This window comes from Lolium perenne, chromosome 3, assembly GCF_019359855.2.
Source record: "Lolium perenne isolate Kyuss_39 chromosome 3, Kyuss_2.0, whole genome shotgun sequence".
NCBI lineage: Eukaryota > Viridiplantae > Streptophyta > Magnoliopsida > Poales > Poaceae > Lolium > Lolium perenne.
Genome location: NC_067246.2, coordinates 56,061,357 through 56,075,703, shown reverse-complemented (window position 1 = coordinate 56,075,703; position 14,347 = coordinate 56,061,357). Strand labels below are relative to the sequence as shown.

Sequence of the window (14,347 nt, the reverse complement as noted above, 5' to 3'; positions counted from 1 at the left end):
AAGTGCGGTGGACATGTTGCATATCTTGTAGGCACGCTGAATGTGCAAATTAGCTCATTTTGTTGCTATGTTAAGTGATGTATACAAGAAAGGAACGTCTCCAGGAAATGAAAATTTTGAACTTAAGCCTAGATCCCCCCCTCCCCCCCAAACTTTAGTTATAGAAAACGGTATTCATTAAATGATAATGAGGGCATGATATGCCGTTTTTCCATGTCGGTAAGGGAGCAACATAGGTAATTAGCATGCGGCTTGAAAGCTCACAACGATGTATTATGCCATAAGAAGAAGAGGAGGTGAAATGGTATGAGAACGATGAGAAGCAGTCATATGGATGGGGAATTTGAGTAGAGATGGGGCGATAGGCGGGAAGAATAACAACTTATGATCATTTTAAAATTGTGACACACATCTGATTTATGTCTCAACGTGGGTGGCTTTTTGGTTAGTATATATGAAGGTGGTTCATTTTATTCGGTCTTATGTGTGTATTTTCCTCATTGGTTAAAGCACAAACTTATGTAACAACGCTTTTAATGGACGTTCCAGGCATTACATATTAGTAGATATATACTACTCCCTCTGATCCATATTAAGTGCCACTAATTTGTATAAAGTTGTACCAAGGCAGCTACATTAAATATAGATTTGAGGGAGTAGATCTGAATATTTAGTAAGCTAGCCTTGTACATCGACTAGGTAGCTTCATGGATATTCATGGATACAACTTTACACCAAGGATGATCGATACTCCCAACTTTGGTACTTGCCAAGGATGAGTTTTTTTATCTCAGTCGATGGTCGGCCTAGGGACGTACTTTCGGAGCCAGATTTAGCGGTACCTGATGGTGATCTCGACAATCCTCTGTCTGTTGATCACGAGCATTGTAAAAACTTTAATGTAAGGACAAGACCATGCACACATGCAAGTGTAAAAGAATGTAAAATCATGCACAAGTAAAGACGTGTAGTGTACCTGTCGTATATCTTCCACACACACCTTGATAAAACGTGCAACGGCTAACTTTGTCACTATTTTAAGTGTTTTATGAAAGAAAGGGAAGCTAAGGATCTCTATTAAACGCCTTATTTTAACTTAAACTTAGAACTTTTACCCAATTTTGTTTTGGAGAGGAAACGAATCGTCATCAAAGGATAATGAGGAAACGATGTGCTATTTTTCTATGCCTTTATGCGAGAAACACACCTAATTAGACATGTGCTTTGAAGGTTTCCAACCATGTGCTACGCGATGATAAGAAGAGGCGAAATGCCACGAGGACGACGAAAACAAGCAACTGGATGGGAAAAGTGAGCATGGTGGAACAATGGCATGAAAGCGAACAACTAATTATGACACGCATTTAAATTATGTCTCAATGTGGTTGAATATTGGATAACATGTATATATGAAGGTTTATTACATTTGGTCTTATTTGTGTATTTTCATCTTTGATTAAAGCACAAACTTATATAAAAACCTTTGTAATATTATTTCTAGGCATCACATATAAATAGATACATACTAGATCCCAAGATCTAATAAGCTAGCCTTGTACAAGGACTAGCTAGCTACATACATATTTGTCCATACTACTATATAAGAAGGTAGATCGATACTTCCAACCCTCGGGGTACTTGAAAAAATGATGAGTTTTGGATCTCAGTCGTTTGTAGGCCTGGGGATGTACTTGCGGAGCCACATCTGACGGTACCCGACGGTAATCTTGACGAGTCTCTGTCCGTTGAGCACGATCCTCACGAACGCCTCACTCTTGAAGATGATGCGGCCATACATCGGCGCGTTGCCACCTGATGTCTTCTCCATTAGCACCCTCACAACACAGTCACCCCACTTCCTGAATGCCAATTATAAATATATAAGTATGAGCCAATACTAGTATATGAGGCATTTTTCCATATGCATATATAAAAGATTAAATATATATTCGAGTGATGTACTTACTGTCTGAAGTATTCGAAGATCTCTTCGCGGTTGATAGGCATGCCCTTGGAGAAGGTGATGAACATGGAGCAGCAGTCCTCCGACACAGCCACCGGCTCACTACTATACGGCGCCATCAGCTCCGGTGGGTTGCCAACAAGCCCAGTCTGGTACCTCGTGAGCAACACATGCAGCCGATCATCAAATATGAGCTTTCCAACACCGTCGAGGATATCAGCCACTCCCCTCACAACGAGGTCTTGGTGGAAGGCAAAGAAGCGTGGGTCGACATTGCCATCCTGGCAGAGCGCAGAGATGAGCGGGATGGCAGGGACCATGGGCTCTTGATGGCGGAGGCAGTCGAGGATGTCGTTGGCCTCGGCGGCGACGGTGGCGACAGCGGTGGGGCTGATGCTGGGCACGTGGTGGATGGCGGGGACGGTGCCCTGGTCCAGCCAAACCAGTAGAGCTACCGCGTTCTTGGCCTGCTCCGGGTTGCCGCAGATGGACACGAACCGCTCGTACGCTTGTCGTGCCACGCTGTACAAGTACAACACCTCACGCACAGTCATACTACCCGCCATTGCTGATTGCAAGGGAAGCTAGAGAGATCTCTATGGAAGGAGAAGAAGGCCGACCAAGGAAGGAAGCTAGAGAGCTGATGGATGTAATGGCCGGCGGTGGAGGTGGTATTTGAAACTGCTCCGATCCGTCGACGCGTCTCTGGTGGTTAATTAGGTGCCAAAAATGGAAACCCAGCGCGGGAAGCAGCCGCGAGAAATTGTTTCAAACCAACTTGGTTTTACATCCTAAGTTAGTAGCGGCATGCATGTAACCTCCAAGCGGAAAAAAAATACTAGCCAATGTATATGGATTCATAGATTGTATCCAACTATAGTTTCATGGCGAATTTTTTTTGTGGTGCTAAAATATACCTCTGGTACCAATCAATTATTTTGTACTCATGATTATATTGTTTCTTGGTACTATTTAATACCGGGTTTGGCATGGAAAACTCATATGTGTTCATATGTGCCCTGCATATATATCAGTTTTTGGTACTAATCAATATTGGGTTTAACAGCCACGTACTTCCACCTGCTACATTCTCCCTCCTCGACCACTCACCCGTTCATCCTTCCTCCATTGTTCATCTTGGCGGAGGAACACTTGTCAGGCCCTAAGCCCTTTGTGTCAACACATGCTCCCTATATTTTTCTATTTCATATACATATATAGAACCCGACAACCCGTCATGCTTTCATATCTAATTGTGAATCCAGGCACAAATGAATTTCCAATTTAAAAGTTGTCACCTCTAAATTATACTCCCTCCGTTCCTTTCTACAGTGCATATGGATTGTTGGCATTTGTTTCACAATATAAGGCTGTAACTTGACTTTTTTTCAATTACCCCTCCACCGGTCAATTCCCACACGACATGCATGAACAAAAAATATTCATACAAAGCAGGAAACAATTAATTGAGATTCGTAATGCATGGCGTCCCCCAAGGATTGCTTAGATTTAGGAAGCAATATTTTTCTTTCCTTAATTAAACTTGGCTGCACATATATAGAGAGTCAACCAGACAAATTTTTGAAATTTGTTATGATAAGTAGCAAGTTATCGATTTCCCTAATTTTAGTCTGATCTCAAATCGTTCAACCAGGAGGTCTAGTGTAAAAAATACTCTTGCGCTAATTTTCATGCCAAAAATCTATAGACACTATAGAAAGGAACGGAGAGAGTATAACTAACATACACGTCCACATCACCCAATCTGACCGTAGTTCACTTCCTCGCCGCCCTACATCCTCTCTCCCCTGACCCACAATCCTTTATCGTCACTAGTACAAGCTCGTTAAGTAGCGACCAACTCGTTAAGTTTGGTAGTACGGAGCATATCTAGCATTTTCTAAAGGAGGAGCACATCTAACTAATGCTCCATCCGTGTATTAATATAAGATATTTTAGGTACTTTTAAAATAGATTAGACACAAATTAAAGTAAGTGAACCTACATATTAAAAATTGACTAGATACAAACTAAAATAAGTGAACAAAAAATATTTAAACATCTTACGTACCCGAACAGAAAGAGTAGATTTGAGAATTCAAAACCGCCCAGATCTCAAAGGCACAACCCAACATGTATGCACGATATGTTATGCATAGTTTATTTTGCTAGCTAAATAAGGATTTAGCTAACACAAAAATAAGGATTTTTCTAACAAAAAAATAAGGATTTAGCTAGCAAAATAAACTGTGCATAACACATCGTGTATGTATGCACAACACCACCCCACCCAAACAATTCCCCCAAAAGGCCTTTTTGGCCGCATACCAAAATTTGGGCTCCTGCCGACGTATTTGCTTCATGTAAAATGCAACTCCACTGCTGAAAATGAATGATACTCTCGGTCCTTCTCGACCGCCCCCTGTTAAAAAAAAACCCAAAGAATAGTGTCTAAACAGGGAGCAGAAGAACTGAAACCTCCGACACTGAGAACATGAAAACTCAAAAAGATGATGAATAGGAAACAGCCTGTAACACACAGGGCTGAAAAAGATTTAAAAACTGCTCTGAAATCGAAAATTAGCATTCCACTAATCACTGAATTATGCACATTCTATCCAGTATCCACAAGTGTTTTCTACATTTTACATTCACCGTGTACTGTGGACAGCAACTTTAGCCTCCGTATTAATTTACATTTGAAGGCTCAAGTCGAATCGCCATGATGTTCAAAGCTCAAGATACCCGCCTGCACATCCGTTCCCACCAACTGCTGCGAAACCGATGTAGTCAAGAGTTTTGGTCTACTACCAGATTCATATAATTGTTGCTGGAATCATCCTATGCGGCCACCTCAGACTGAACAGCCCAGGATCTGCCTACATCACTATATGCGTGTCATTTCAACACCCCTTGTTTCATCTTGCTCTCGAACTTGTAGTCATGCTGGCCTGCGAGCCGCTGGAGCTGGTCGTACCCGGAGAGAACTCCAGCTCCGGCCATTCCTGAGAGGATATTTGCACCAACCCCTCGAAACAGCGTGAAGAACCCTTCTGTGGCAACTATGTGTTTTACGGCATGGAAGGCGTTCCTGTATTTGAACGGTTGCAATGAAGTCAACATCATTCTTCGTCGAAGTGTGTCGAATGGATAGGCACATGCCCCAGAGAACGTAGTTATTGACCATCCCAAGGCAAAACTGGCCAGGAAATTTCCCTGCAAATGTATCCAACAGAAAAGTAATTCAGTGTGTGTCAACTTGATTCCGTGCACGAGAACCTCATCTGTGATATGTCAAGAGTTGGTGGTCTTACCTCCAACGGCCCTACTAGGACGAGAGGCTTCATGGTGTCGTAGATGCCAAAATAGAGACCCCGGTATAGAGTGATACCAACAATAGACACGCTGAAACCTCGGTACAGTCCAGGAATACCATCAGTTTTGAGTGTCTTCCTGTAGACATCTAGCAACCCCCTGAACTGACGCTTGTTTTGTCGAGACTCAATTGAGTCAGTAGCTAGCCGTGTCCGTGCATAGTCCAGATGGTATAGCAGTGAGGACGTTGTAGCTCCCGCAGCACTGCCAGATGCTACATTTCCAGCTAGCCATTTCCACTTCCCGTCCTTCTCCTTGTCATAGCCGAAGAGAGTCTTGAAGTAGCCTTTGAACGCAAAGTTACAAGCCTGCACAGGAAGTGCACACGTGAGGCATCATTATTCCATTTTCTGAAATGTAGAGGTTTTTCAGGGCAACAAAGTTCTTCTCATTTTAAAGAAGGGTACATACATCAATACATGTACAGAGGGTCATGTTTGGTAGTTCAGCATGAAAAGGAATGTGGTTCTCATTCTTAGCTATTATAAAGCACCTGCAGAACATACATAACAGCAGCAGCGTAAGTTTCTTCTACAATACCAAGCTATACGCACAGGAGCTACTTCCCAATTCCACTCTATACAGCCCTCATCAGAATCAATGATGAAAAACATGGCTATTTTAGAACTATAGTAATCGGCTGTAAAATCATGGCTACAGAACTATAGTAACTAGTGCTAAGTCAGCTGCATCACCATGATTTTTCATATTGCCACCAGAAACAAACTGTTATGACCGGTCTGGTCTACCGCCGGAGGGGGCCCACTGGCCCGGCCGGCCAGGCTTAGTTAGGGGCTTAGCCCAATTAGCAGATTAGGGTTTCGCAGTTTCTCTTATAAATACAAGTTGTAATAGACAAGATGAGGCAAGCAATAAACAATCTTTTGTTGCCGACTCCCTCAGGAGTCGGAGTCCCCAAACCCTAGCCGCCTCCCTGCCGTGTGCGCCGCCTCTCCCCAAGCCGCGCGACGGCGCCCTGCCGCCGGCGCCCTCGCCTCCGCACGCACGCCGTTCCCTCCTTCCCCTACAACCTCCGCCCTAGGCCTGGTAGACACTCTGGTTCTACCAATTTGGTATCAGAGACCTCAGTTTCGATCATGTCTTCGGGCCAGCCCACCGCCACCACCGCCGCCGCCTCCGAGACGCCGCCGGCCTCCACCGCCGCCGTGCACCTGCCGCCACCCTCCACGGGCGACGCGGCGCCCACGCGGATGCCGCCGGCCGCGCTCCTCTCCTCTCGTAGCGGAGCTTTCGACGGCCATCCGCGACCTCGCCACCGCCGTCCGGGGCATCCGCTTTGTACTTGATCGGCACGCAGGGATGACCGCGCCAACCACCGCCGCCTCTCGCCGCCTACCCGGCCGCGCCGGCCGCCCCGCCACCCGGGCGTGCATGTCCCGCCCTCGGCCTCGCCGCCTCCGCCGCCGTGGGCGCCGTGGCAGCCGGCCCCAGCGCGGGCCCCGCCTCGCTGCCCCAGGGCGTGCCCATCCGGCGGGTACAGTTCCCGCCGTCACCCTCCCGGCTCCCGGCGTGGGTGACCGCGACGGAGCCCCCTCTCGTCTACTCGGCTGCACCGGCGCCTTCCCCTGTCTACACGGCCGCCGGGGACCCTCCGCGTCCGTCCTTCCCGGACCCGCCGCACTCACGCTTCGCGGAGCCCTCCGCGGGTCGCGCGGAGTACCCCGCCCAGTGCGAGCAGTTCTTACGGGGACAGCGTACCCTTGCTTCGGACCGGACGTGGCTCGCCTCGTACCACCTCCGCGGCGCCGCCCAGACGTGGTATCACTCCCTGGAGCAGGACGAGGGTGGCATGCCCCCATGGGACCGGTTCCGTGAGCTCTGCCTTCTCCGCTTCGGCCCCCCGATCCGCGGCAGCCGCTTGGCGGAACTTGGGCGTTTGGCGTTCACCACCACGGTGCAGGACTTCGCCGACCGCTTCCAGGCCCTCGCATGCCATGCGCCCGGCGTGACGGGCCAACAGCGCGCCGAGCTCTTCATTGGCGGCCTTCCGGACCACATCCGCGTGGATGTCGAGCTCCAGGCCCCGCAGGACCTCCAGACGGCGATGCACTACACGCGCGCCTATGAGCGTCGCGCCCAGGCGGTTCAGCAGGCGCCCCTGCCCCGCGGCACCCGCGCCGCCCGGCCTCCTCCTACGGCCGCGGCTGCCACCCACCCCGTCCCAACTGGACCGACCGGGCCCGCCCCCGCGGCTACGCGCACGTTCCGCCGTCTCACCCCGGCAGAGCAGCTCGAACGCCGCCGCCTTGGGCTCTGCTTCAACTGCGACGACCCATATACGCCCGGCCACGTGTGCCCCCGCCTCTTCTACTTGGAGACCGTCGACGTGGAGGAGGGTGACCCGACGACCGGGACGGTTGCCGCCGCGTCTGAGACGGCCGAGCCGACCGACGCGGCTGCCACGGCCTTCGTCGTCTCTCTACACGCGCTCGCCGGCATCCGCCACGAGCGGACGATGCTGCTCCCGGTCACTATCCAGGGCGAGCCTCTGGTGGCGCTGCTGGACACGGGGTCTACGCATAACTTTCTCCCCGCCGCCACTATGCGCCGCCTCGCGCTACAGCCGACAGGTGGGGATAACCTCCGCGTGACCGTGGCCAACGGTGACCGCCTTCACTGCCATGGGGTGGCCCAGCACGTACCCCTCACCATCGGCGACGAGCACTTCATCATCACGTGCGCCGACATCGACTTGGGCTGCTTCGACTTCATCCTTGGCGTCGACTTTCTGCGGACGCTCGGTCCCATCCTTTGGGACTTCGACGCCCTGACGATGACCTTCTGGCGCCAGGGGCGCCACATTCGCTGGGAGGGTCTCGGGGGCGCCTCCCCGCGCGCAGCTTCGGCTCGTCTCCGGGGCCGACGACGCCGAGCACCCCCTGCGACGCACCTCTGCGGCGACACGGCGCCATCTTCGAGGAGCCGCAGGGCTGCCGCCCCCACGAGCGTGTGACCATCGCATCCACCGCTCCCGGGGTCGGCGCCCGTGGCGGTACGCCCATACCGCTACCCCCAGCTGCAGAAGGACGAGCTGGAGCGCCAGTGCGCGCTCATGCTGGCGGCGGGCATCATCAGGATCTCCACGTCCCCGTTCTCCGCGCCGGTGCTGTTGGTGCGCAAGTCGGATGGCACGTGGCGCTTCTGCATCGACTACCGCGCCCTCAACGCTCTCACGCTCAAGGACAAGTTCCCGATCCCGGTGGTCGACGAGCTGTTTGACGAGCTCCACGGGGCGCGGTTCTTCACCAAGCTCGACCTCCGCTCATGCTATCATCAGGTGCGCATGCACCCGGAGGACATCGCCAAGACGGCGTTCCGGACACACCATGGCCACTTCGAGTTCGTGGTGATGCCTTTCGGCCTCACCAACGCGCCCGCGACATTCCAGGCCCTGATGAACGACGTACTTCGCCCATACTTACGCCGTTTTGTCTTTGGTTTTTCGATGATATTTTGATCTACAGCGCATCATGGGCGGAGCACCTGCAGCATATCGCCATCGTCTTCAACGAGCTTCGAGCGCATCGACTTCACCTTAAGCGCTCGAAGTGCTCGTTTGCGACGACCTCGGTGGCCTATCTCGGTCACGTCATCTCCGCCGACGGGGTGGCGATGGATGCGGACAAGGTGGCGGCTGTAGCCGCCTGGCCGATGCCGCGTTCACCACGCGCTCTACGCGGGTTCCTGGGCCTCGCCGGCTACTACCGGAAGTTCATCCGGGATTTTGGCCTCATCGCCTCGCCACTCGCGCGCCTGCTGCGGCACGATGCCTCCGCGTGGGACGACGAGGCTACCGCTGCCTTCGAGGCCCTCAAGGGGGCCCTTACGACGGGTCCCGTCCTCCAGAAGCCGGACTTCGACAGGCCGTTCATCGTCGACTGCGACGCCTCCGGGGCGGGGTTCGGCGCCGTCCTTCACCAGGGCGACGGGCCGCTCGCCTACTTCAGCCGGCCGTTTGCTGCACGCCACCTCAAGCTTGCGGCGTACGAGCAGGAACTCATTGGCTTGGTCCAGGCCGTCCGCCACTGGCGTCCCTACCTATGCGGGCGCTCGTTCCGCGTACGTACGGACCACTACAGTCTTAAGTTCCTCTTGGACCAGCGGCTGTCGACGGTGCCCCAGCACCAGTGGATTAGCAAGCTGTTTGGCTTCGACTTCACGGTGGAGTACCGTCCTGGGCGCCTCAACACGGTGGCCGACGCCTTGTCCCGCCGCGACGCCGATCCCGACGCTGCTGAGGGAGTCTCGGACGGACGCCTGCTATGCATCCGCTCGGGGCCCTCCTTCGCCCTCTTCGACCGCATCCGCCAGGCGACCATGTCCGCGCCGGACGCCCAGCTTCTGCGGCAGCAGCTCGACGCGGGCGAGCTGGACGACCCATGGCGCTTCATCGACGGTCTTCTCCTCCACGGGCGCCGCGTGTTCGTTCCCGACCACGATGACCTCCGCCACCAGGTGCTGCTCTTGGCGCATTCCGCGGGTCATGAGGGTGTTCAAAAGACACTCCACCGTCTACGCGCGGACTTCTACGTCCCTGGCGATCGGGCCATGGTCCAGGATTGGGTGCGTTCGTGTGAGACGTGCCAGCGCAACAAGACGGAGACTTCGCGCCCGGCGGGCGTCGCAGCCTCTTGACGTTCCCTCGCAGGTGTGGGCTGACATCTCCATGGACTTCATCGAGGGCCTTCCGAAGGTGGGCGGCAAGTCTGTCATCCTCACGGTGGTTGACCGCTTCTCCAAGTACGCCCACTTCATCGCGCTTGGCCATCCCTACACGGCATCGTCGGTCGCCCGCGCCTTCTTCGACGGTATCGTCCGCCTACACGGGTTTCCCTCGTCCATCATGTGTGACCGGGATCCGGTGTTCACGGGGCACGTATGGCGGGATCTCTTCCGCATGGCCGGGGTCCAACTCCGGTTCAGCACGGCGTTCTACCCCCAGACGGACGGCCAGTCTGAGGTGGTCAATAAGGTGATCGCCATGTATTTGCGTTGTGTTACAGGTGATCGCCCTCGCGCTTGGGTGGATTGGCTTGCATGGGCGGAGTACTGCTACAACACCTCCTACCACTCCGCCCTGCGCGCTACGCCATTCGAGGTGGTCTACGGTCGGCCACCGCCGCCTATTCTGCCGGTGGACCCGGCGACAGCGCGGACGGAGGCAGCTGGCGAGCTCATCCGCGCCCGCGACGAGATGCTGGCCGAGGTGCGGCAGCGTCTTGTCCAGGCTCAGCAGGTCGCCAAGCACTACTATGACGGGCGGCACCGCGAGGTGGAATACGCGGTGGGTGATTGGGTGTGGCTTCGCCTGTTGCACCGCTCTCACCAGTCCCTCGACCCGCGTGCCAAGCGCAAGCTTGGTCCGCGTTATGCAGGGCCCTTCGTCATCGTGGAGCGGATTGGTACCTTGGCGTACCGACTTCAGTTGCCTGAGGGGGCCCGCATCCATGACGTCTTCCATGTGGGGCTGCTGAAGCCCTATCGCGGTGATCCGCCAGTGGCCACTCCACCACTTCCGCCGACGGCAGAGGGTCGTCTGCATCCCAGCCCGGCCAAGGTGCTCCGCGCTCAACGGCGTCGTGATATTTGGCACTTGTTGGTGCAGTGGGAGGGCCTTTCCGAGGAAGAGGCGACATGGGAGCCACGCGAGGCGTTCCAGCAGCATTATCCAGACTACCAGCTCGAGGACGAGCTGTTTGCGCAGGCGGGGAGAGATGTTATGACCGGTCTGGTCTACCGCCGGAGGGGGCCCACTGGCCCGGCCGGCCAGGCTTAGTTAGGGGCTTAGCCCAATTAGCAGATTAGGGTTTCGCAGTTTCTCTTATAAATACAAGTTGTAATAGACAAGATCAGGCAAGCAATAAACAATCTTTTGTTGCCGACTCACTCAGGAGTCGGAGTCCCCAAACCCTAGCCGCCTCCCTGCCGTGTGCGCCGCCTCTCCCCAAGCCGCGCGACGGCGCCCTGCCGCCGGCGCCCTCGCCTCCGCACGCACGCCGTTCCCTCCTTCCCCTACAACCTCCGCCCTAGGCCTGGTAGACACTCTGGTTCTACCACAAACAGTCGACCAATTCTTTATTATATTAAAGGCACAACGATCTCAGCTTTTTCTTGTAAAGCTAGTAGGAACTCTTTCACACCTAACCGATCAGACTATAAGCCATTCCTGCTTCCCAGTACTAGGTATAAAATTAGAATTCGCTAAAAGGTGGGGACAATATATTCTATAGTGAGAAAAAAGATAGGAGCCAACAGTCAGACAGCACTCAGAGTTGCAAAAGCAACATCGATTTTTTTTCATACCGCAAAGTTACAGGCCTACACAGCAAATGCACAAACGAGCCTTCGTTCCACTTTTCAACTGCAAAGTTTTTTCATGACAGTTAAGTGTTGACTCAATCCAAAGAATTAAGAGGACGTGCACTGAGGGTAATGTACCCATGTTTGATGGTTGAACACGAAACAGAATGCAGATCTCGCTCTTAGCTATTACACAGAGCCTTCAAAAATATGATTGCAACAGAAGAAGCATACGTTTCTTCTGCAAAAACAAATTGTCCGCAACACTAGGTATTTTCCTAACTCCACTCTATACAGTACCCATGAGAATCCATGATCAGGCTATAGACATTCAGTAACAGTAGTACATATACCAGTAATTCGCCCATATATGGTTCGGCTGCATAACCATTATCAGATTAGACCCGGTGTGACCATGAACCCTTGATGTTCCTCTAACATCTATGCACTCCAGAAAGTCTGTGAATCTGAAGCACGGTGTATGCATCGTGGATTTGAATGCGGGATCTTGATTGTTCATATTGAGAGGGGTGGCACAATTTTGTGTGGTGTCACCTCTGCATTTTTATTTGATATATCTGGTAGGAACTCTTTCGCACCCAACCGATCGATTGTAATCCATTATTACCGGTTTATAGTGCTAGATATAAAATTAGAATCGGCCAAGAGGAAGTGGACATTGTATCATGTGGCGTGAAAAGATGCGAGCCACTTATTATTATTATTTTTTTAACGAAGCAGGGTTCTGAGGCCACAAAAATTATTTGTGGGTGGAGAGAATCAGCAGACAACCCCCACTCAATCAGCGCACGGGCATCATTATGCTGCTGCACTCACTAAATCTACCGAAGCCTGTCTGATTGTCTGCACTAAATCTAGTTCAGACTTCAGACACCGATCAATCGGTTGCCGGAGCAACTGATGCAACCAATCGAGAATGCAGAACGAAAGATGGACGGATGGAGCGAGGTGGTATTGGATAGGCAGCGAGACCTGGGTGGGGAAGTATCGGATGACGTTGGCCTGGTTGCCGCGCCAGAGCGCGGCGGCGCCCTCGTCGCGGAGCACGCGCGCGAAGGCGTCGGCGATGCCCGCGTAGGGGCGCGTGAGGCTCCCGCGGCGCAGCATCTCCGCCTGGTTCTGCAGCAGCAGCTTCACGCGCTCCACCGGCGCCGCCCCCGTCTTGGCCACCACGGCCGCCGCGCCGCCCATCGCGAAGTCCGCCGCCGCCCTCCTCGCCGTGCGCCGCTGGTGGTGCTCCTGGTGGTGGTGCTCGTCTCCGGCGCTCGTGGCGGCGGCGGCGGCCGCCGCCGCAGCAGCGCCCATTGGTGGCGAGCGCGAGAGGGGGAGTTGGTGGGGTGGCGTGGCGTGGGAGGGGGGCAGAGCAGGAGGTGGTGTTTTGTCTTTGTCTCTCGGCTCGATCGGTGGAGAGACGGAGACGAGGACGATAGTAGCCCAGCCGAAATCTGGCTTGTTTGACTGACAAATCGGTTCAGCTTGTTGAGGTTGCCCAATTTTTGGACATAGCTGTTTTTAGATGCACCTATTACAAAAAAATGCAATTAAAAATATTTTGTAAACTTCAAGAAAAGTTACTGGATGTATATCCAGACACAGTGGCGAAGGACGGAAATAATCTGCAGTAAGGCGACTAAATATTTAAAAAATAATGTAGAAAACAAAAATAGTAATGAGACATTGTAACACAATCACTTAGAAAATATAAACATATTTATTTAATTATAATTAGAACCTGCAGACATAACAAATTTTTATATGTAGTTTTTTTTTTAAAATGTTATTCTATCGATTAAGACTTTTGAATATTTCTCGTTGGATGCACGGGAAATATATTTCAGTTTTTACCGTTGCCACCGGTAAAAGCAAAGCCAATTCATTGAGCCAATAATATCGCCGGAGAAAACATGATGTGCCTTTCAAATATCAAGAAATCTTTAAAGCCACTAATTCTCCATGGATGAATAACAAATAGCTTAACGGTATCTTGTATATATTAAGATTCATGATAAATTTCTGTAAGTCAAGCAATCTTATTCATGTTGAACCTAGAAAATGAGTTTACATTTTTTATACCTAATTCTTATTTCGGTTCGAAGCTAGTTTTAAGTGGTGTTCAAATAACCACTTAAATTGTTCAGGAAAAACACATGCATTTAAATATAGTCATCAAAAATTAAGGTAGGGCAGCTGTCCTGCCTTGACCTAAGGGGAGCTTCACCCCTGTCCGGACATTCTTTCATACACAAAAGTTTTGTGGAAAAAGATATTTTCATAGCCTATGTAAAAAAGATAAGAAAAAATTATTTTGGAGCAATTTTTCTTTTTCACAGCCACAGAGAAGATTATTTTTTTAAGAAACTTTTTGTGCAAACATAGAATATCTAACTGTACGCCCAGATATTTTTTTCAGAAATTTTAAACATTTAAAATATGTTTTTGCGGCAATGGAGCTAAAATGGATTTTCGCAAATTTTTCTTCTTACAGAATATGCATATGGCCATATTTTGATTTATAACGTTGACCAACAGGGGAATGATCCCTCTTGGCTATACGTTGTTAGGTAGAAATGAAACTCTCCCCGCGGATGGACGCTAGGATGATAACCCGATTAAAATTCGCCCCTCTCGTGAAATTACCGCGTGATGGGGATTCGAACCCGGGTGGGC

At 51.6% G+C, this 14,347-nt stretch overlaps 2 protein-coding genes across 2 annotated transcripts; both read right to left on the bottom strand.

Annotated features, from left to right (window-relative positions):
- Positions 1-1,663: 1,663 nt before the first annotated feature.
- On the bottom strand, positions 1,664-2,529 carry LOC139837892 (uncharacterized). The gene is made up of 2 exons (XM_071827200.1): positions 1,967-2,529; positions 1,664-1,859 (listed from the first exon to the last, which is right to left on the bottom strand). Exons 1-2 carry the CDS (start codon positions 2,527-2,529, stop codon positions 1,664-1,666), a joined length of 759 nt encoding a protein of 252 aa, XP_071683301.1.
- A 2,002-nt stretch (positions 2,530-4,531) lies between these two features.
- Positions 4,532-13,106, bottom strand: LOC127341193 (ADP,ATP carrier protein ER-ANT1). Its single transcript, XM_051366986.1, has 3 exons — positions 12,653-13,106; positions 5,278-5,646; positions 4,532-5,179 (listed from the first exon to the last, which is right to left on the bottom strand). Exons 1-3 carry the CDS (start codon positions 12,983-12,985, stop codon positions 4,862-4,864), a joined length of 1,020 nt encoding a protein of 339 aa, XP_051222946.1. The 5' UTR covers positions 12,986-13,106; the 3' UTR covers positions 4,532-4,861.
- Positions 13,107-14,347: the final 1,241 nt, after the last annotated feature.

Excerpts from the sequence above, each read along its gene's own strand:
- LOC139837892 (XM_071827200.1), bottom strand. The coding sequence starts at position 2,529 with ATGGCGGGTAGTATGACTGTGCGTGAGGTGTTGTACTTGTACAGCGTG. Across the intron at positions 1,860-1,966 it reads ATCTTCGAATACTTCAGACA|GAAGTGGGGTGACTGTGTTG; the intron begins GTAAGTACATCA and ends ATTGGCATTCAG.
- LOC127341193 (XM_051366986.1), bottom strand. The coding sequence starts at position 12,985 with ATGGGCGCTGCTGCGGCGGCGGCCGCCGCCGCCGCCACGAGCGCCGGA. Across the intron at positions 5,647-12,652 it reads TCCGATACTTCCCCACCCAG|GCTTGTAACTTTGCGTTCAA; the intron begins GTCTCGCTGCCT and ends CTTCCTGTGCAG. Across the intron at positions 5,180-5,277 it reads TCCTAGTAGGGCCGTTGGAG|GGAAATTTCCTGGCCAGTTT; the intron begins GTAAGACCACCA and ends ATACATTTGCAG.